The sequence below is a fragment of the Rhea americana genome, unplaced genomic scaffold (genome assembly GCF_003343005.1).
Source record: "Rhea americana isolate MKP2758 unplaced genomic scaffold, rheAme1 scaffold_7, whole genome shotgun sequence".
Lineage (NCBI taxonomy): Eukaryota > Metazoa > Chordata > Aves > Rheiformes > Rheidae > Rhea > Rhea americana.
The window spans coordinates 9,423,097-9,445,637 of NW_028186867.1; the positions used below are offsets into that span (position 1 = coordinate 9,423,097).

General features: G+C 42.2%; 1 protein-coding gene across 2 annotated transcripts in view; it reads left to right on the forward strand.

Moving 5' to 3' along the window:
* Positions 1-9,575: 9,575 nt before the first annotated feature.
* ATP10A (ATPase phospholipid transporting 10A (putative)) overlaps positions 9,576-22,541 on the forward strand; it is a 116,796-nt gene continuing 103,830 nt past the window's right edge. For both annotated transcript variants that reach the window (XM_085321522.1, XM_085321524.1), the window contains exon 1: positions 9,576-10,146. In XM_085321522.1, the coding sequence (XP_085177648.1) occupies positions 9,704-10,146 (443 nt within the window). In that variant the 5' untranslated portion in view covers positions 9,576-9,703. The remainder of the gene's footprint in view (positions 10,147-22,541) is intronic.

Consider the following 22,541-nt stretch of genomic DNA (forward strand, 5'->3'; position numbering starts at 1 on the left):
AGATTGGAGTAAGGAAAGATAACTAGATCAGTGACACTGCTGATAAAGCAAAAGTAGCAATTTCCAAAGCCAGAAAGCCAGCACAGGACCACAGAAGTACTCTTTGTGAGGAGCCAGTCTGTATGTCTCCCATCCTCTGGGTGACAGAGGAAAACAAACCACACTTTTTTTTTCACTAGTGAGAGTTACTTCCAGATCAGAAAAATGGCAGCACTGATTTTCTGATTTTTCAAACCTGGGAAAAGCTAGTCAGTTTTAAGAACTTCCCCTCCCATTTTTAACTCACAGTCKTTGATGTACAAGCTTCCATCTATTGTGTTAGGGAATGCTGAATTAGAAGTCATCTTACAGGACTTGCAGCTGTTTCTGTGAAGCTGTGATACACATTTCTCACTTGTACCTAGCTGTACCTAATACTTGCATATACCCCATTTGCATGCACCTTTGACAAGCTATTGCTTGCTACACAGTAGAGAGGCCTACAGCAGAGTAAGATGAAGCCATTTCACTATTACACCAAAGTCAGCACCTCTGARTCTTTATCAGTTTTTAAATTCATTTTATGAGATCTTTTTAAGTGACTTCAGTAGAAGCTAGACCACATTTATTTAGCACTGCAGAAACACTTGGTTAGGTACTCTTATTAAAAGCAGGACCCCACTGAAGTCCATAGCTTTAGTGGGCCAGAAGTATGACTTACTACGTGCAATCGGTTGTGCGTAATACAAACACAGACAATAACGCTGACATATATCAACAGTGTTTTTAATGTATGCAGTCTTTTACAAATCAATGCTTAGAAGTTTTAAGCAATTAGCAAACAACTATTTGGTTGGATTTTAGCATTCAGCACTGAATTTGGGCACTAGTGTTAAAAGTAGTACTTGTCAGGAGATGGGGTTTCTGTATCATAAGGAATTCCTGCTTTTTTAATTTGTAAGTAATATGGATTAGTCCCAAAGCCTTTTTTTTTCTTTAAATATTTTACAAAGAGCAAGTTCTTGAACTTGATGGTTTCTCTGCAAATATAAGCAAGCAACTTAAGGACCTTGTCAACCTGACTGAGCAGCTACCTGGGCCCCAGCTGCCAGGTATGGGTGCTGCTGAGTTAGGGATCCCAGCAAGTATAGCACCGTTGCCTCCAGAGCAAGTGGAAGAGCAGACTGCTCAAGGGTCAAACCTCTCCATAAGCAGTATCACAAGTCTCAGGACAAACTCAAYAGATACCCCAGAAAATGCTGTCTTAAATTCAGTGAAAATTCTTCAAAATCATTAAGTTTCAGCCAAAGGTGTTTGACTCTATGAAATCAGATTTTTTTTTCTGATCAGTTCTACTGACAGATGAGTTCCCCTCAGGAAAGGGAGACAGGAAAGTCACCCTTTGACTCTTTTGCTGTTGGATTTTTTCTTCCCTTTCTTTTCAAATCTTTTTTTACAGTCCATTTACACCATTTAGTACTAAGTCTGACCATTCTGAGTCAATGCTAGGGCAGGAGACAATAAATCAGTGCTAGCTTAGACCTGTGGCAGACTTAAGACTTCCTTAGTTTTCCCAGGACGGAAAAGAACCTGTAAACATTTCTTTTATCTGTGTACCCAGCATCTGAACTGAAGTCTTTTCTTTTTTTCTTTTTTTTATTTTTAATCTGTCTGGTCACACAGTCCAACAAGGAACCTGACCTATAGTGACCAGTCAGCAAGCAAACCATGTGGTAATAAAGGCTTGCACAACTTTCTCTTCAAGTGATGCTGAATAATTAACAAACAGCAGAGGAGTCCCCAGCTTTCTTTTGTTAAATCTCAAGCAAAGCATAGCTTTCACAGAACGAAAGAATCACAGAATGGTTGAGGTTGGAAGGGACTTCTGGAAATCATCTAGTCCAACCCCTCTCAAACAAACTRCTTGCAAAAATTCATTCAATTTTGGGCCTTCGGGGGAAACTTTTCAAGAAACCTAGATATAGGAAGATGTAATTGTGATGGGTCATTATGGTCTCTTAATTTGAAACACTGCTACCCAGCTTGGTATTCAGGAACAATATCCTGCAATGGTATTTTCTTTTCAAAGAGACATAGAACTGTGGTTTTGCCTCCATGTATACAGGAAATCCTATGGCAGCTTCTATATGTGTAGAATCATTACCAAGCTATTGCTGTTAAAAAATACCGAGACTTAAAAACTCAGAACTGCTTTAAAAATTACAGTGCTTTAACAAACATACCTTGAATGTATTTATTTTTACATTATCCTATTTATTTTCTGCTTTTAGAGTTACAGATTCAAGTTTTTTCCAGCCATGAAGATTTCTTGCCTTAGTGAGCTAAGATTCTTATAAGATCCCATTATATGAGGATATGCACTTTTAAGAACAGCAGCAAATATTGTGAGACTCACCATAAAATAGGAAGAGTTGGCAGTGCTGCAGTAAGGATATTAACTTTTGTGTCCTCTCAAACTGCAGATTCTATAAATAGCATCTGCCTGTTCTTACTCCTTCTGCAGTTAATTACATAGGTTTTCCTACATTTCCTTTACTGCAGTGTCTCAGTGAACTAGTATTGTAGTTGATGGATTGGATATGGTTGTTCTACAGTAAACATCTCAGACATAAAATTTGTTCTAAAAAAAAATCTTATTTCTGCAAGTACAGACTTAATGAGGAGGTTAAGGGGGTGAGGAGCTGTCTCTGTRTTCCCACTGCAGCATGGACAAGTCATATTCTCTGTACAGCACCACTGTTTTATATTTTTCTGGTAGGCGTGCCTGGCATAGCTGAGTGGCCTCATTATCACCTGTGTGTGGAAAACAGGAGGGAAGTAAGGCACTCTCACATGATATGACTGCCGTTGCTGCTTCACTTATCCCATTGTGTGTGCCCCATCTGGTTTAACCTGATTTTTTTTTTGCAGTGGAGAGATGGTCATTCTGTGTAGTCCACAACTAGTGGTCTTGTTTGGGCAAAGCATCAAGGATGCAATTCACTTCACCCCACTTTGGATAGCTACCAGGAAGACATGTTCCTCTGAGCTAGTCATTTAAGACTTCCTTTATCAGTGGAAGGTAATAAACATTTTCAAGCATGACTTTATCTAACCTATTTACCTACTGACCTGTTTTAGGATGCTTTAGAAGTGCTCTAGAAGTGCCAACCTCTCTCCACAAACTGTGGTGAGAACTGAGCTTGGGTGCTTGTACTTTGTCAGATGAAAACCACCTTTTACTGTTCYAGCTAGAACAGAACTGGCACTTTTTCAGAGTCACTGGAGGTCATTATTTTAAAGTGCCAGATTTTATCGTTCTAAATGTTGATCAATAGTTCTATGTGGTTAGCCCTTACAATTAAAATATTATTGATCATTAAGTATTTGCACAGTGGTATTTTCCACACATCTTAGGCCTTATGCCTAACTATGTCTACTTGAATGCTTTATTTCTTTACTTTCCAGCCACTGCAATACTTTAACTAGTTTCTTACCTAGTTTATTATACAGTAGTATAAATCTTTAAATTCTTTGTCACCAGTCCATGTGGCACCACAGGGGCTAACCAGCTCATTTGACAGGGATGTGCTTGCAGATAGGGTCATAAAACAGATGTGGCAGTTCAGGTGGTAAAGTCCATGGCACCCATCTGCTTTCCCAATACACTTCTTTCCACACAAAACACCAATAAAAGGTACACACGGTACAGTGTTGCAGCCTCCTTCCCACTCTAGCACCCATGTGCTAGATACAACTAGATTGTGAATTTCAGATCAGGCTGAACAGCTGCATATGGAGTCATGGAACAGAAGAGATTCTGCAACATGCAGCTGGCAGGATGCGAAATGCAGGTGCCCTCAGGGAGCAGCAGATGGGAAAAACATTCAAGCAAAACTCATGCAGGATGTGAGAGACCTGCTGGGTCTAGATAACATTGCTGTCACTTTTGAAAGGTAGAAATTGCTCCTCAATAATGTCTTACCGTTACACTGGAGAGTTCTAGTTCTTAGTAGGACTGTTCAGGCTCTGCACATGATCTGTTGTCCGAGGCTACAACATTGAACCTCTCTTTCTTTCACACATGGAACCCTGCTCATGTTGGGATATGAGCTAGAACTATAGAAAATACTTCAAATACAATCAGAGTTGATGACTCTGAGAAGATGAAAAATTTTGATCTCCCAGCTCTAAGCAACCAGCCTGTTCACAGAACAAGAACTGGATTATGTTTTAAAGCTGAAGGGCATGTGGTGCCTAAAAGGTCAAGTTAATTTGATTTTGGGCTAGACAATCCTGCAGTTCCTTCAAACCTTAGATGCAGTGTCATATCTTAAGACTGAATTCCTAATGGTTTAGGCAATCAAAGATGAGCACTATGCATATTATAATCTTAATTTATGCTTATAACCTCTCTTTTTCAACATTAGTCCTTGATTCCAAAAAAAACAATCTTATTCCTCCACACACAGGAGCTATATAGGGCTCTGCACAGTTGAAGACAGTCAGGCAGTGGCAGAGGGTCTGGGAAAAGCTTGACATTCAGAGATGTTGGGCGCTGGAGATTGGAATCTGCTTACTGTCAAGAGAAATTGGGAAGCAGGTACTCAGAGAAATGCAGAGAGGTCTGGGTAGTGAGATGAAGGACAGTGAGAAGCAGCCATGAGTCAGTGAAGGAAGAGCTGTGCCAAAGATGGAGACATTTGTGGGTGGCAGGGACAACTAAATTTGTGCTCCGAGTAATCCCCAGACATTCTCCACGTTTAGTGTTTTGCTCCAGTGACCCAACAAAATGGTGAAGGGCCTGTGTTTTAGTTCAGGTTATGCAGTAAATCTAGTCTTTGGCAATGACTGAGCCTTCTCCAGATAGACTATGTTTCCAAAGAGTGATGCCTTGCAAGGACTGTGCATCTGGACTAATCTAAAGCCAACCTCCTTCCACCCCTTTCCTCCAGAAGACTCCATAAAAAAAGGAGACTCTGGTGTATACTAATTAACACGGACAACAAATCGTACTTGTCATTCTGCAACCCAAAAGCGAGAGCTAGACGTGTGAATGTGGATTTTATACATGTTGAGGGTTGAATCTGCAGTCTGCCTCACATTTACAACCTCATATACTTGGATGGTGTGGGCAGGGAGAGCTTAGATAAGTGCTCAAATATAAACATTTATGCTTTCTCAAACCTCATGTCCATAGCCATACTTAGAAAGAGACAGGAGAGACTGAACTCTAAGGAATGCCTACATTGCCAAAGTCTTGGAGTAGCAAAACCTCGCAAGCRCAGGTTTTTATAGGCATTTATAATAAGCCAAACTCTTGTTTTTATTAATCAAGGATCACATGTCCTTAGGTTTAAAAATAAATATCCAAGACTTTGGATCTCTCATGCAATTGAGAGACTGTTATAGTAAATGTAAAAATGTTCACTGCCTAGTGATATTCTGACTTGCCAATATTAATAAAAAAGCAGTTTAGTAGCAAAAAAAAAAGAAAGAAAGAAAGAAAAGAAAAAAGAAAAAAGAGAAAAGAAAAAGAAAAAGAAAAGAGAGAGGGCAGGTCAGTGGTACCAGAACAAGAGTTTTGTCTGTACTGGACCAGTGGGGTGTTGCATACTCTCTACTCTTTTTTTATGGCTTTTCAAGAGTGACCCTTGAGTTTGGTGTGGTCTGATACAGTCTTTAAACTGTTTAAAAAATAAAGTTTTAGCAAACAAATACAGAAGTCTTTAGAATCTCCCACACAACTGTTTGTTATCATTTCGCTGCTGTATCTATTTGTAAAACTCAATTATGTGAGCTGGGGATTACATAAGAAGTTCAGCTTCAGTTTAATTTTGTTAAACTGAATTTCTCTCCTGTTCCTCCTTTGTGGAAAAAAGCATGTTAATGTGAACCTGGAGTTCTCAAAAATAGAATGCAAATAAAACAGGTTTTAAAATACAGTCCAATGACTTTTAAAGTAATTCTCACAGTTGTGAGGCTATAATTGTCAATTTTAGAATACTTGAGGTTGAAGGTCCAGTCAGTATCATTGAGTCTAAGCACAATTCATCCCTGGCTAGGCTCTCAAAACTTGCCATCACACAGGCATTTTCCCTAAATTAATAACTTAAGGGATATATGACTATTTGTCTTTTCTTACCTTGAGTTCATGTCTGTGATTGAAAGTTTAATGTTATTACATATCCAATCCTTAAATCACTTTTGGTTACTGTTTGCTGGACATGCAACAGAAAACCTTGTCTATATACCATTTTTAATAAAGCAACAGAGTGTGGACCAACCTGTTTCTCAGTGGCTCAGCTCAACAAGATGGTACTTTTACATTTTTGAAATGTCTCTGTGTTGTATCATCTCTGCTAGCACTTATAAAATAATAAAAAGAGGTTGGACCACACTTTAATGAGAGCTATATGCTGAATTTTCAACTGCTCAGCAACCACATGCAGAGCCAGACTTTTTGAAGGATCCAACTTGCATGTAGAACCTTAACTGAATCCCAGGGAGATAATCCAACCATTTTCCAAATTGATGGAGTTAGGAATTCATTTCTAGGTTTTTCTTCTCCATTAAAATTAAAATTCCTAAAGATGTCCAACATGCTGMGCCCTTTCAGAAAAATATGCAACTACCCGAGACTTAAGGGTGAACATGATTCAAACAGCAGAGCCTACAGGACACGGGTTTTGCAGGCATCCTGCCTTCCAGACCCCATGTGTCTCAAGACAAAGCACTGACCTCCTGTGTCAGAGTAGAAAGATGCCCTCCACTCTGAGAGTGGGGAGCAGTGTCTCAGGAGTGAGCAAGGCCAGGAATGCAGCTGGATCCAAGGTCAGTCCAGCAAGGCCAGCCTAGCCACTGGCTAGGCCCCCCCCTCCCAGCAAGGATTCATGTCATCCAGCAGTCTTGCAGTCTTTCTGCTCAGACATGGCATATGTGAGTGGCTCAAGAGCCATGTGGCTCTCCAGAAAAGGTATGAAACTATGAGGTGTGGACTTTGCCATTTTCCTCAAGGGGGGCTGCACCCATGTTAATTGGTGGCTGTAGTTCCACCGCTGTCCACAGGCTCCATGCTCTTAGGTTTACTAGGCCCTGTGCTGCTTGATTTCAACCAGCACAGTGGGCTGGGCAGGTTCAGCACAGAGTCAGATCGGCTTTGCAACTGTGAAGGCAAAGAACAGGCACATATGAGTGTTAAGTTACGTGACTTAAGTTGGCTCGAGCTTCTGTGAAAGCACAGCTTGCCTTAGCTGTCTTATTTTAATGGTTTACATGTCAGTACAATTTAATTATTTCTCTAGTAATCAGCACATAAGACAAGAGGAAGTAGTCTTATCATAAAGATCTGCAGAGTTTGCTTTGAGAGGTGACAGGCATCAGAAATGAGCAAAGATTACTGTCACTTCTCATCTAACCCCTGAATGTTACATAGATGAGGGACATCCCAGGATGGGTGAAGGCTGGGTGGTGTTTCCTGGGGAGGGTTAGATGACTGAGATTCCAGAGCCCTCCAACTCATAGGTAGAGAGTCCAGCGCCTGAAAGGCCCAACAACACTTCTGGGGAAATACCTGCACAGCTTATTACAAACAGCCCACCTTCAGTGTCTCAGGCGGATGAAGCTTGGTTTCTGGGTACTCCGTGGAGTAGTACTGTAGCACAGTAATAGGATTTTTGTTCATTCCAGCTTTCAGTGAAGTTAACCTGAAGTGTAAAGAAAACTGGAAGCTGATTAGAAAAGGTAAAAACTGACATAAACATTTAAATTGGGATGTTTTATTTTTTTCCTATGTTTTATTTTTGTTCCTTTCTACTTCTTTTTTTATCAACAAAGGAGCAGACTTAAGAAACTCAGACCAATTCTCCCTTCTCCCCTTGTACAAATCAAAACCTTAGTGTATTCGAGGAGTTGGGAAGCCTAGGAAATACTTGCACTGGCACCATAAGAACTGACAGCTAAGGTGGTAAAGTACTCTACTCTAGCACAGGATTTGTGGATTCACATTGTACCAGTATCAGGCCAGGTACTTAAGCAACACCTAATGCTTCAGGGCTTCAAAGGAGTTCATCTAAAATACACTGAAACTGCCATGAGCGTATTGCAAAGATGGGGAGGGAGGGATGAAAATACAGCAGTACATTATGACTGTGGGCTATGAGATTCAGAAGTCGAGGGTTTTYTGGGGTTTTGCGATGGCACCATCTGAACGGTGGGACCCACATATTCTTTATTCCCAGAAGATTCCCCAGTCACTTCCTGACCTCGTAGGACGACTAGGGATATATGCTTTATCCCCTTTATTTCCATAACAAGAAACCTGGTGACAAGCACTAGGTGCTTGCTATTGAACTCAGYATCTCTCCAGCTTGGGATATCAGAGAATCAGGACAGATGGTAGCACTACAAAATACATCTGTCCTACAGTTTAGACACAACCTGAAGTGATCTGTGGTAGACTTTTATGCCTCTTTTTCCTGTGTATTCATGCTGGCTTTTCAATTCATTATTCTGTTATTTGCTCATGACTTTACACTAAGTCCTTCAACCTGAATTACTGTATCTTCTGTATTTTAAGCTCRTCTATCATGTTTTTGTCTTTTCCTGCAATTACCTCTCTCTAAAAAATGTGGTGTACAGACCTTATRGTGTGTTGTTCATGTTTTCTTTTCCTCACTGGAAAAACCCACCACTGGGGAATAGAAAAATCCATATAAAAATCAACTACACATTACAGCACACTGCTAGGTGTGTGTACAACCGAAAGTGCGTAACACTTTCCATTAGAAGACTTGGTTTTGGTTGCAACCTCTGTGGCTGGCATTTTCCAAGCATCGCGTCCACTGTGCTTACGTGGTGCGCCAGAGACGAACAAGAATCTGGGAGACACCGTGTTATTTTGCCCATGTTAAACAAACAGATCAGAATAACTAGGGCACACAATTTCTGTCGGAATACTCTGAAATGAGTCAGCCAAAAAAAGTCCCATTTGTCCGGTGCTTTCGGACCTGGGATAAAAAACGACACAGAAATATTTTAAAGTAGATTTTTTTTTTCCACTAAGCCCAAACCTCCTCCTCCACCTCCTCACATGTAATGGAAAGTCCGAAGCAGCGAACAAAAATGTCACGGGCYGGTTCAGGCCCGGGGCCCGGCGACAGAGACCCGCGGCTTCCCCGGCAGCCGAGCCGCCTAAGCGAAGACACTGCCGTAACGGCCCAACGAGGGCGGCGGCGGCAGCGGCGCCCAACAGCCCGCCGCGCGCTTCACAGGTTTCCCGCCCCGCGGGACCGGCGCGGCCCCCCCCCACCTCGCGCCGCGCCCGTTGCTCGCTAACGGCCCAACGGAAGCGCGGGCCGGCGCGCAGGCCGGGCCCGCCAGCGGGCCGGGGCGAGGCCGCGGGGAGGAGGTCTCGGCTCACCGCCGGCCCACGTCCCCTCCCCGGCCGGGGAGGAGAAAGCGAGCGAGGGCCAAGCACAACAGTTAGGAGAAGGTTTGAAAGCGCCCTCCTCCCCCCAACCCCCGCCCCGCCGGGGAAGAGGAAAGCGAGAACCGCCGTGAGTGGCGGAGGAGGATGATAACTTAGGCGGGAGGGCAGGAGGGCGGGCGGCCGTGCCGCGCCGTGCCGCGCCGCGGGGCTGCCGGCGGGCGCGGAGGGGCGCCCGCGCTTCCAGAGGGGTTTCTCTGCCAGTGCCGGGCCAGAGCGGCTCTGAGGGCGGCAGAGATGTCGCAGGGTACAGCTGGGGCAGAGGGTGCGCCCCAGGTGCAGCCGGAGGGGAAGGAGAGGCAGAGGAAGAGGAGGCGGAGGAAGAAGAAGGAGAGTAAGACGCGGCTTGTGCGCTCCAACTTGCTGTTACCCGAGCCCGAGGCAGAGAAGTCCAAGAGGACCATCCTGGCCAGCAACCGCCTCAAGACCACCAAGTACACGGCGCTGTCCTTCCTGCCCAAGAACCTCTTCGAGCAGTTCCACCGCCTGGCCAATGTCTACTTCGTCTTCATCGCCCTGCTCAACTTTGTGCCAGCGGTCAACGCCTTCCAGCCAGAGCTGGCATTAGCCCCCGTGCTGTTCATCCTGGCAGTCACTGCCATCAAGGACCTGTGGGAGGATTACAGTCGCTACCGCTCTGACAAGGAGATCAACCACATGGAGTGCCTGGTGTACAGCAGGTGAGGTGGCTTGGGCCGGGTGCTGGGACGGGGAGCGCTGTGCTGGCAGCACCCCACGGGGCTTGTGCAAGTGCATGTGTGAACACAGCAGTGGGCAGCTCTGCTCCAAAGGGTTTTGATTCATCCCCCAAGTGCGAAGAAACACTCGGTTATCTTTGGGATGGGCGTCTCCCATCTCTTTATCCAAAATTGCGGGTGTTCCTAAAGTTCTGTGGCATCAGATGAAAGTTAGTTCGCTCTGACCAGTAGGAATGCCACAATAAATTACTGAATTATGAGTAAGCAGAATTCTTGTATATGTATATGCTCCGGTCTTCATAGTGTTTTATGTTTTAAAGGGAGGACGGTGCATCACAAAATGAACATAAGTATCACAACCGCTGTTTGATTTGCAAGCCTTTATGGGAGTACTTCACAGTGTGAGTGGTCGATTCTACTGGGGTGTAGTTTTAGGCATTAATTTGCCTTTAGTAATAGGAGATCTTACTCAAGTTTTCTGCTATTATGTCTTTGCTGAGCAAAAGATAGAGGCCAAAGGCTTCTGCGTTTGAGTTGCAGCGTGAGGTTTTGTGACATGCAAATTAGTAAGCCTGAGCTGTGTTTGCTTTTCTAAGGMATGTAAGACAGTCCTTTCATTAAACATTTACTCTGAAAGTGAATACTTTTAAATTTATTGTCTCAACTGTCATAATTTCCTGTGACTTTCCTACCTCCCGCAGTGTTAGGTCATTCAACTCCTCCAGACAGAAAGCTTTTATTTTTTTTTTCTTATTTTTAATGATCTGGGCTGTAGTTTTAGATCACATCCTTGATACCTGTAAGTCAGACTGAAATGACCTTTGTATTAATGTTTCTGTGTGCTCAGAATCCAGCTTCACAGAACCTTTGTTTTGCTTTACTTTTAACTTTGCTAGATAGTCATCTCCATAGTAGCTAAAGCTGAGATTTTTCTGGGAATTGAGCATAGCTTCCACAAGAGCAAGTTTTAGTTCTGTCTCATGCTTGTAGATCTAAAACAGAAAAGAAACACGTGCCAAGAAGCTTACACTGATTCCCCAAGCTGTCTGGGAGGAGTCCTCTGGCTGACGTAAGCATGAAGACAGAGAGTAATTGGCCCGTTGTGGGGAAATCGTGTGAAAAAAAAAAGGAAAACCCCTAAAAAGTCTTATTTTCAACATTCAGTAGACAAAGTTTGTTATTTCACAGACTCGTATTGCACAAGAAATCTCAGCCTGGGATATACCTCTTCCTGTAGTTGCACATGTGTGGGAATACAAGTAAAGTGCCCTTATTTACCTAAATTAAAACTAAAGTAACTAACCCAGCCAAATCACACATGTAGACAACACTAACAAAATGCTAGCTCACCTATAGCCATCTTTAACTCTGTGAATAGTTCTGTGATTGGGGGTGCGTGTGTGGCAGGCTGGCTGATAAGGGATCATTCTTGAAGTAAAGTAAAATAGTGTTAATGAGAATGATAAAATCTAGTTCCCATCAGATAAAAAGCAGTTTAGAAATGGGTTATCCTGTGTCCAGGGTTGAAAAGAAAAAAAGTACCTGTTGCAAAAACTGTTCAAAGTATCAATGAATCCTAGTACCAGAATATTAAGTCTGGAATGTTTCTTCCCCCTGCAACTTTCCATACCCTTGTCTGCAGCCAAAAAAGAGAGAAATGACTGAGAAAAGGTGTACCTTCAGTGCTGAAGTCACTTAGGCTGTTTTGGGAGTCCCACCTAAGCACACAATAGTGCTTATGCTGTGCCAGACTAAAATCAGAACTGTTCCTTAGACTGCAGAATTTGGATTACTTTTGAGTGACATTTACATTGGATTAATTTGGGAGTAGTTTGGATAGCCGCTGCATTTGCATGGATGGCGCRTGTCAGCTTAATCTCTGTGGGACAATGAATGTGAAAGCTCAGGAGCTCTCAGCCACCTATTCAAATACAGTAGGACCAAAGGGTAAAGCAGCCTGCAGAAGCAGGGTAGCAGCTCACCTATTTTCACCTTTAAGCAGTAATTAGAAATCAGTCCTCCTAGCCCCAGTTAAAAAAAATGAGGTAAAATAATTTGGTTTTATGTTCTTAATCTTTSCTCTTTTTCAGTTTTAGTCTTTCTTTAGTCTTTTTAAAGCTTTATAACCTTTTTGAACATCCTCCAGCCCTAGTGCAAGCTAAGATTCTCAGTAACTTGCATGGCTTCAGTAGCTGAGTCTTGAAAGAAGAGAACCAAGACTGAGATACGTGTCAAGCTCATGAAGGTCACTGGGAATGAGTCCAGAAAAGCTGTTTTCTCAGAAAGGTGTAATGCCAGAAGCACAAGCCTGTGATTTTAATTTGTTTCCTTATACCTTTTGCTTCTGGAAAAAATGTTGAAGGATAGATGTCACATAAGAAAGCAATAAATGACAACTTTTCTCTCCACTTATGCTGATCACTTTATTGGTTCTACTACCTTTTGTCCAAGTGGCTCTCTTCGCTCTCCCTCTCCGTCTCCCCCTCCCTTTTTTTTTTCTGTCACTTCCTTGTGGTGTCATACAGGCAGACTTTGATGCAATACTGTCCTCAATACAGATGCTTCTGTAGAGGTAGGGCAGGTTAATGAACTACAGTCATGTACTCCCCTAGGATTGCTGGATTTGCTCTCTCTTCTCTTGCAGATTCTTCACAGGTTTAAAAGAGGCCTCCTGAGAGATGGGATGTGTCTGAGTCCCAAGGAGGTCCTCTGTGGTGTGACGGGCTCCTTTTCCTGCCACCCTCCCACACAGCTGAAAGAGAACCACTTCAAACACGGAGTATAGCAAACGGCAGCTAATTATAACAGTGAGCAGCCTGCAACAGGGTCCTTTGCTATGCTGTAAATCCCACTATCTTGTGTTGTATACTCTTGGCTCTTTCATGACCACATAAAGATTCAAGTCAGATTGTTTTCTGTCATATATCCTGCATGTGTTKCTTTCCTGGCTGCTGAAGTACCAGTTCCCAGTTATACACAATTGGCAATTAATTATGCAAGATCTACATGATGGAGAGAAATTAGGCAGAGGCAGGACCTATGTCTATGTTCGTGCCAACTCATCAAAAAGAGGCTCCAACAGCATGAGAGCAATGTCTCCTGTGAGATTCTCTGCAATAACATAAACAARTAGACCCCATCAGGAATCTGAACGTGAAGGGGGAAATACTGTTCTCCTGCTCTGCAGACTGCTAACAAACTGTTGTGTAGGCTGGGCCTCGTTCCTCCTGCCTTCCCAGTGGTGTGGACTCAGATGACCCTTCCTCATAAAACCACTGCTGAATCAATGACTCAGTGGCTCGTAGTTGGCAAACTTATCAAACACAGCAAAAGATGATGCAACCTGAAGTAAAAGCTAGAGAGAGATGGAGCTTTTTTTCAAAGAAGGAGAAGAACACTTTTGTTTAGAAACTCTGGATGTTTTGGAGAGTCCCTCAAAAGCTATTGCTTTCTAGAGTTGGTTGGTATAAAGGGAAAAGACCTGATTCTTTGAAATAATTGAAAAAAGCTGTTTGAACTGGCAGCCTGTGTCAAGGAATGAAGCATGCTCAAGAATGCACACTTCTGTTGCCATGTAATGGAGTTTGCAGGTCTGCTTCTGAGAGCATCCATGATCTTGATAGACAAAGAATGGAGTTTTTTAGCTAARAGAAGTTAATGGGGCCTGTCTCTGGAGGTCTTTAAAGGCACCTTTCTTGTTTAACTTTATAGAGGAATYTAGGCACTTACTTTAGGAGGCAGCTTCATCTAAAACTTCACCTAAAAATTCAATTCAGGTGCTTAAGTTAGACAGCCTGGATCACAGCCAAAGCTCTTGCTTAGTCAGTTTAAAGGCAGGTTTAAAGTCCTGCATTAGAACCCAGTCTACAGAAAATTCTGTGTGTGTAACCTTCGCAGTTTTGTTATCATCTTTCCTGGTCTCCTCTCTCCATCCTTCTTCCTCATTTCCACCACTCAGGGTTGGAGGAAGTGGAGATGAGTGGAGATCACAAATTCACAGTCTCATGGTGAAATCTCATTAGGTTAGTTGCTTTTCTGGATTGTTCTTTTTGATTCAGAGAATTAGGAGGGTGACTTTCTGTTTGTGGTTGTTGACCTCCAGTCTTTACCACCTTTGGCTACAGATATGGATCACACATGTGAACGTTTTCTCCAAATAATTCTAAGATCTACACATTGCTGCTTGTGCTAATATATGATGGAACTTCATTTCTCCTAGGAGTGGAAGTGTTAAAACTCTTAGGAGCAGGGGCTTTGCTGCTGTTAGAAAGTACAGTATACATTTACATGGTATGTAAATAGAAGACAAATAGTGGTAACTACAATAACAGCAAATAGTGGCAGTCCTCCAGCAGGGAATACTCAGTGCTGTTTTGGTGAAATAATCTCAGCTAACATTTTTCTMGGAGCCTTATATTCTAAATATAGGGGTTTTGCTTTTTCAATCTACTCTCTTATTCTTGCTATGTCCATTGAAGAGTATTGCTAAAGAATGTGATGGTCTCTGCATACTGATCAGGGAGTGGTAACTGTCTCTTCTGTCAACCCGTGACTTAGAAAATTCATGACAATCTGGAATTTATGACTTGATATTTTTCTCCTCTTAGGTGTGGAAGATGTTTAATGGGGCACTCCGGCATCTATGAAAGCAGGCTGTTTTATGCTAAATACTAATTTCTTCTTGCAAAACTCAGGAGGAGAGAAGAGTTTGATGTAGGCAAGTTGCTTCATGCAATTGCCAAAATACACCCTCTTCTTCTTCTCTTTCAACCCCCACAGTGAGGCACTTCCAGCCTCAGAGAAGAAGATACAGCAGTGCTACCAACTTCTCCCAATACCAAAGCATATTCCTTCCATGGGTTCTAAAAGAGCTACATGATGACTTGTCCCATAACCACCCCACTTCTAATCTCCCTGCTTTTCTGGCAACACCAGTCTCTGAGGATTTGGGTAGTGATTATCTCCTCACTCTACCCAAATGGACCAGAGTAGCTTCTGGTCCCAAGAACTGCAGACAGGGCAAGACATTTCTCACCATAAGAAATAAACTTGTCTCATGCCTTCCATAAAGCAAATGTCACTAGATGTGATTCAGAAGGAAACTACCTGGGATTACTCAGTTTCCTCTGTGAGTGAGCTTGGTGCACAAAAGAGCTGACAGCAGAAAACAGTAGTCTGGATCTGTGTCAGTGAAGTCAAATGTTCCCTCCTTCAGTTTCACAGGGGTGCTGTTCTCTTCATGTTATAGTGTCTTTGTCCTTCAGTATGGGCCACTCTGGCAATGAATAAACTAACTGGGAGGTGTAGCAGAGGCTCTTACATTAGACTAAGRAGGTGCAAATTCATTCTGCAGAAAAGGATGTTCTAGTAGCAGAGGAGATCAGTGCTGGTCTTCTATAAGATGTAGGCAGCTGTAATACATGGGAGAAACCATCCATYCTTGCAAGTTCATGCATGCAATATATTTGCTATTCAATGTCAGACAAATTTTCTAAGTGTATAAGTTTCACTACTTGAAAAGAAAAATACTTCTCATTACTGAGTTGCTTAGTTTGTATAGGATAGATGTCATGAGAACGGCTGTGGGCTGTTTCACACACTTCTGGCTAACTGCCAAAGACAGTCCTGCTAATCTCCACTGAAAGAGCTAGCAATGTCCCTGTTAACTTTTGAAGATATAGACTGCATTCTGAAGGGATGTTGCAGCTTGCCTTAGGAAGAAGACACCCAACAGGTATAGCTGGCCACTTTGTGCTCTGATCCAGTTGTTCTTTTGTGTCAGTATTATCTTGAAATTGTGCTTATTGCTAGAGGTAGTTGAAAGAATCAACTTGAGTCTTTCAAAGTACATTTCCAAAGAAAACTATAGAAGATAAAACAATTGCATTTAAGGTTCAACTCTGCCTGATATTTGGTTCTTGATTCCAGTTTTTCCAGGTCTCATCCAATTAGCAAAATTGAAAATGTATATATTGGCATCCTGGCACGTTACAGAACAGTATTTTATGGAACTGCTCATTAGCCAGCRTGGTATAACATGGCCAGGACATAGCAGGCTGGGCCTACAGAAGTACTTTTTAGAGCGGCACTCTCAAGCACTGCTTGGGAGGCTTTAGAGGAAGGATTAAAAGGCTATTTGTGGCTTCCTGTCCTTCCTTCTGACTAATGTTGACTGATAAGGTGAAGACAGAGAAAGGAAGAGGTTCCTTGCCGCTGGACAGTGCATATTCAAATGTCTTGTCTCAGCCCGCACAACCCTTAATGGAGGAACAGGTTGCTTACTCTGCCACAACAGCAGCAGCAGTCTCAGTGCCAGATCTCCCTTGCTAGGTAATCCAGCCTGCTGCCCATTTGCAGTGTAGTTGCTCTGCGCAGGAGCAGGCTGAGAGTACCCATCCCTCACCCCACAACACCAGGCCTTTTGGGTATATGCAGCTCTTTTGTGTATACACAATGTGTGCAATGCAGCTGTGCATTGCAAACAGATGGCTCCAGGGTTGTGCATAATTTTCAGGATTTATACTGTGCAGGTTTGGTTTTAGCAACCATATATATTGAGAACAATTAAGTATATGAGAAACAGAAGACTGTTTCTCTTCATATAGCTGCAGAGGAGAACCAGTTTTGTCAGCTTACCTTCCACCTTGGGATTTTTATTTGGGTGTTTGCACTGATACAAATACGAGTGACCAGTAACATAGTTGTATCCAGAAGAGATCCACAGCAGAAACAAGATCTGGACACTGCTGTTAAGGCTGCAGTAATACACTCTGCCTGACCTTGTCCCGCTAGGAAGTAGAACCAAGACAGTGGGAGTCTCCACACGCTGGGCCAGGGAGAGCGTGTTTTAGTGAATGGCGTAATTTAAGAGTGCAGAGCAGACACAATGCTAAGAGGCAGGACACTGACCCCTTACAGATGCTGTGTGCAGACACAGGCAGTAGCTTTCTCTGATTCATGACAACCACAAGAGATGACCCATAGCCAAAAGGCACCCAAAATACAAATATGCAAAAGACACTAGTTTGCAGCTTTTCCTGATATGGGTGTTTGTGGTGTCAGGGGGGGGGGGGGGGGGGATGGAGGGGAAAGAGTATGACACTGACATCCTGTGCCAGGAGCTTGAGTGGCCCTGCTGCTGAGATCAGCTAAGGAAATGTGCACAAACAAAATGCATCTTTGAAAATGAAAGATTTGATAATGGTCAAAAAAGATTTAATTTGAGGAAGATGGCTCACACAGTCCTAAATGAGTTGGTTTAGTCTTTCTTGCATGTCCAGGAGGTGGGAATGAGAGGTTTTCAAACTAAGAGTTCTCAGTGGATGAAATATCTAAGTTCATAAGCAGAACTCCGTCTTTTTTTACTATCTCTGGGATATCAATACAAAGTCTGTACATGGAAAACTGCTAATTGCCCCACTAATAGTATGTTCTCTCCTGTGGACTGTTGAGGTTATCTAATCCTTAAATAGTATGTTCTCTCCTGTGGACTGTTGAGGTTATCTAATCCTTATGAGCTGGCAAACTGCCATCTAGTTCTTTGCTCCAAGAGGGCAATGTTTTATTCAGTGTAGCGTATTGCAGGTTAAGACCTCCAGCATGGTCATCCTACATCCTTAAGGCCATGCTGTTTTGTCAGAAGACAGTCTTGCACTGTGAAGGCACACATTTTAGAGGCAAGAAGCATCTGCCATCTCCTGTGCTATTTTATTATAGTTTTATTCATGTCTGATTACAATTTCTCCAGAGTGGTGTGACAAGTAGGCCAGCCTCTCCAGTGCAGCAGCCAATGTTTGCATCATGCCCAGTCATTTCATAAACCCAGACTCTGCTGGAGATTTGTTATAATAGGCATGGAGGTCACTTGTTTTGTTTTTATGTTCTGGTTGCCTGGAAATACTGACCTACTTCAAGGAAGAGTTTAAGTACTTGACTGACAGCTGCACTCCAGTTCCGATACGTCTGTGCTGCTATTATTTTAACACTGAGCCTGTGAACACAATTACAGAATATTTAGTTCTTCTGTATTTTTGAGGGAGATTTTAGTTTTGTCCTTTTGGAGGGAAAGAGAAAGTCAATTACGAAGTGACAGTATTTGTAACCTTAGCCCTTTCCCTTTGTTATCTGATGCTTACCAGACTTCTCCTGTGCTGTATAGCCATATACCTATATGCTGCCCCTTCCTGCCTCCCCTTGGCCTGTTCCCTTGAGTGAAAACCACAGTGTGCCTRTTTTGGCTCTGTTAGGTGGTTTGTTCACCAGTCCTTGGGACAGTTTGTTTTGAAGTCTCCCAAAACACTGAGGGCAACACAAGAAGTCCTGAATGTTAGTCTTCTAAATACCACAGCGAGGATGTTCATGATCTGTCAAAATYCAGACACTGAGTATGGTGCCTCAGGAGAGATGCCAGTGGACAGATCTTAGCATGAAGATTTAGCAGCCAACCTCTTCAAAATCTAGGAAGTTCAATAAGCACTGAAGAAAAAAAAATCCATTCTGAGAAAAAGTAAATTGTAAGAAATTTARTATAACCCACCTAAGTCTGATATTGCAGTTGTAGTGCATTACTTTTGTGTGAATCCACACTTACATTTTGAGATTCAGATGATCTCCATATTTTTTTCTCCCTTTCTGGAATTTCCATGTTCTCACTCTCAGCTTCCCCTTGATGTAATTCCTTCTTTCTATACACCTGCAAAGCAGGAAACAAAAGCTTGATCATACAGTTTACCAGAGTAAACACACATTTCATACACAGTTTACCAGAATAAATATACATTTTATTTTTATCTGCACAGTTGAAAGCACTTTGATCTTCCTTCTTTCACTATCATATGTTCATATTTTATCAGCAGTACTTGGAATTCCCATTCTCCTGACAGACAGGTTGTTTCGTGTCTTACCTCTTCTGCATATATAATTAGCTGTCTTCCCCATAAACAATAGTGAACCAGTTACCTGTGGCTGGCTGGCAGGAAAGCCRCTCGAGTGCTAATTAGGCGCTCTCTGACCTGACAAGAGTATTTCCTGAGCAATTTGTCAGGTTCTTTCTGGRACACAAGAGGTGAGATTTAGAGCATGCCACTTTCAGCTGAAAGTTTTGCATCCAGTCTGACAGTGTCATCTAAACTTCTGCCACAGACATTGGAGAGTATTAGGCACCTTGGAGTGTGGGGAAAGAAGGAAGAATCTTTCCTGTTTATCTGAGACAGTTACCTTAGGAGAGGTTAGGAGAGGAGGAGGTCCTTACTTACCCCTCTTCAGTGGCGATACAGCAGAAACCTGACTAGAAGGCTTACTCAGCTAAATTTGAGTAAGATGAATCCCACCTGTAAAGTCAGAAGGGCTAAATTTTAATTCCTATCCATGTTCCATATGATTTTCGGACTGTAGAGGAATGACCTGTCCTGCCAAATGTTTTTAATGATTTATTTAAGAGTTACACTTTGTAAATCATGGCTGCAAGTATATTCTCCTGTCAGGTGAAGGAGTTAACCCAYTCTGCACTATTTCATCTGCTGCCCTACTCTGCCTTCAGCTTTAGCCATTAACATATTTTTCATACTTGTGAATTACATTTACCTCAATTTATCTCAAAGCTGGAAAACAATGTAAAAGATTGGCTGCTATCAATAAATAATTTCCCCCCTTGAATAACTGATGATATTTACATTTCTGTGAAGTTTTTCAGGCTGCCTAGATGGATCTTGATATTTTGGGATGTTAATTGCTTTTCAACCTTTTCAACTTCTGGGGATGGATGTTGAAACATAAGGTAGAAGGTGCTTAGTTCTGCTGACTTCCATTTATCTAGATGTGCCAGCTGGGTCAACTAAAAGGGCTGTGGAACCTCGATGCAAAAGGTCAGTGCAGGCATGCCTGTTGCAAGGGTGAAAGTGAGGCTTTGGCGGCAGGTATCTCACAAATATCAAGTATGGTTATTGGACTTATTTTTATGTCTTGTAGGATCAGATGTTAAAACCAGTAAGGGATAATGCTGGGTAAATAGGTATTGAATCAGGTGGGTCAATGGTGAAATTATTCAGGTCACTTTGAATGTCATCGTTTCACCCTTGATCACCATCTTACTATGTTTGAATTTCAGTTCTTGCCCATATGTGAGCATAGGTGTGTGCGTCATAAAGCCATGAGAGGTGCAGCAGCATAAGATGTCCAGTCATGCCGATGTTTGCTGTGTTAAAAGTTCTAAGTTCTGTTTGCTTGACTGTAGTACTGACACTGTGCTCTTCCTGATTCAAGCATGTATGTACTCTGTCCTGTGGACTTCATTCTTACATATGTCTCTCCTTTATTTTTAGTGCTGTTCTATCTGTCTGTCTTGCCTCTGTGATAGGATCATGGTTGTGTGTGGGAGCTCCTATTTCTGTCAGATCCTGTGGGAACTTTACAAAATAAAAGTTAAACAGAAAAACTATGCCAGGGCTGAACCAATTGTCGGTCTAGTGGACTGATGTTTAATCTCCCTCCCCATTTTTCAAAAATCCAGTGTAAGGTCCAATAACAGCCTCTATCATCAATCCATGATACTGTCTGAATTCCAGGAATCACAGTAGACTCCATATTTGAAGTCCTACCGACATTATATAATAAACCTATTGACATATTAGTGAAATAGCTTGCCTTTTTGGAGTGGAACATCTGTCAGCTCATGCTGGAAAAATGTACATGTACCCATAAGACCCTATCTATAGTCTGCCAAAGAATATTGCAGCACAGGATCCCCAGCCTGACAGGGCATCGCTATATGTAGTGCAAACAAAGCTAGCACTGAAATGTAGGGGAATCTAAGGGAGAAAGTCTAAAAAATTTTGCATATTTGTCCTGTGGTCAGTTGTTTATTTGTTTTTAATTTGGGGCTTTTTATCCAGTTAATATGCCAGGCAGAAATTATCAGTTGTTACTCCAATTTCAAAACTAGTTAATAATCAGTCTGATCATTACCATTCTCGCTAAAGATATTACTCATAAGAAAACTTTAATCAAAAACATTTGAYCCTTTTTTAGACAGAAGTACTGAGGAAGGATCTAGCATGATAAGGACAACAGTAGTGTCTTTTAAGCACKGGCAGTATCAAGTGCATATAGTATCTTTACCTTTTAAAGCCTGTATCCAGTATTTTAATGTAAGATTTCTCTAAAATCCTGAAGGGTTATTCTGAATTCAATCCTCCTTGGAGCACAATGAGCAGGAGAGAAGGAGAAGGGTTCCTGAATTTATTTTCAATGGCATTTATTTTGGCTTTGAGAATTTTTATAATGATTATTTGGTCCTAAAATTATTTATGTCCCTCTGCTGCTGCTCCTAAACTGGAAACTTTCCATTCTACATCTGGCATCTTGTCCCCAGTTTTTAACCTTTGTGCTTTATCACTGGCAGTAACTGTTTTGTATAAGTGAGTCCAGCCTTTTAGTCATAATAACATTCCCTTGAGCTGTCCTATCTGACAACTTCTGGAAAGAATTTTTTTTTTAAACAACTGTCCACATTTACAGAAAATGTGCCTTAGCTGATGGTGCTGCATCCTCCCAAAAAAGYAAGAAAAACATGATCAATGTTCTTCCCTCTTTACCAATGGAGGGAAGTTTAGGAACATAACCACATCTACAGAAGTGATTAAGGCCAATGGTTCATTGCTTCAGCTAGTTGAGCAGTATTGAAACCATTTGCAGACCCTGTTGCTGTTCTTTTGAGGGCAGTATTCTTTTTTTTCCAGTTACTGAATATTCATCCAGATGCCCTGCACTTCAGTGAGATGTCTCTTCATAGATGTCTAATTTTTTTTCTGATCTGCTTTAGTAACTAATTATTTCTAATTAGATTTCACAGCAATTGGTTCCATGGAGGACATGCACAATATGAAAACATCATCTGCACAGGAAGAGTGCCCAGTCAGTGTACCYTGTAAATCTTATGACTGTGCCACATATTTGTACATATTTGTGGGAATGCTAAGGTATGCAGTACACACTGGGAAAACATAAACCATGTATTTAGAAAGCTTAGTCTGTTCRTCTTTTTGCTCCAGTATAAGTCAAATGAAAGGCAAAGGTCAGACAAATAGATTTTTCTTAAATGATGATTTCCCACTCAGTTGCTTCCATGAGTGCCAGTGCTTAAAACCTTGCAAAAGGCATGTTTACAGTGCACACATTTAGCAAGAAATACTATCCCAACTGCTATAGCCGAATGCCTCCAGAGCACCGTGCAGAGGAGCTGCCTTCTATGCAAGCAGTATGGAGCATTACTGCTGTGCTGTCTCTTAGGAGGGCTCATCAGCTCAAACATAGCCAAGTTCACATGAGTAATAACTTTCTGTTTGTGGAGGGGCATAGCTGATGGGAGTTTGGGACCCTGC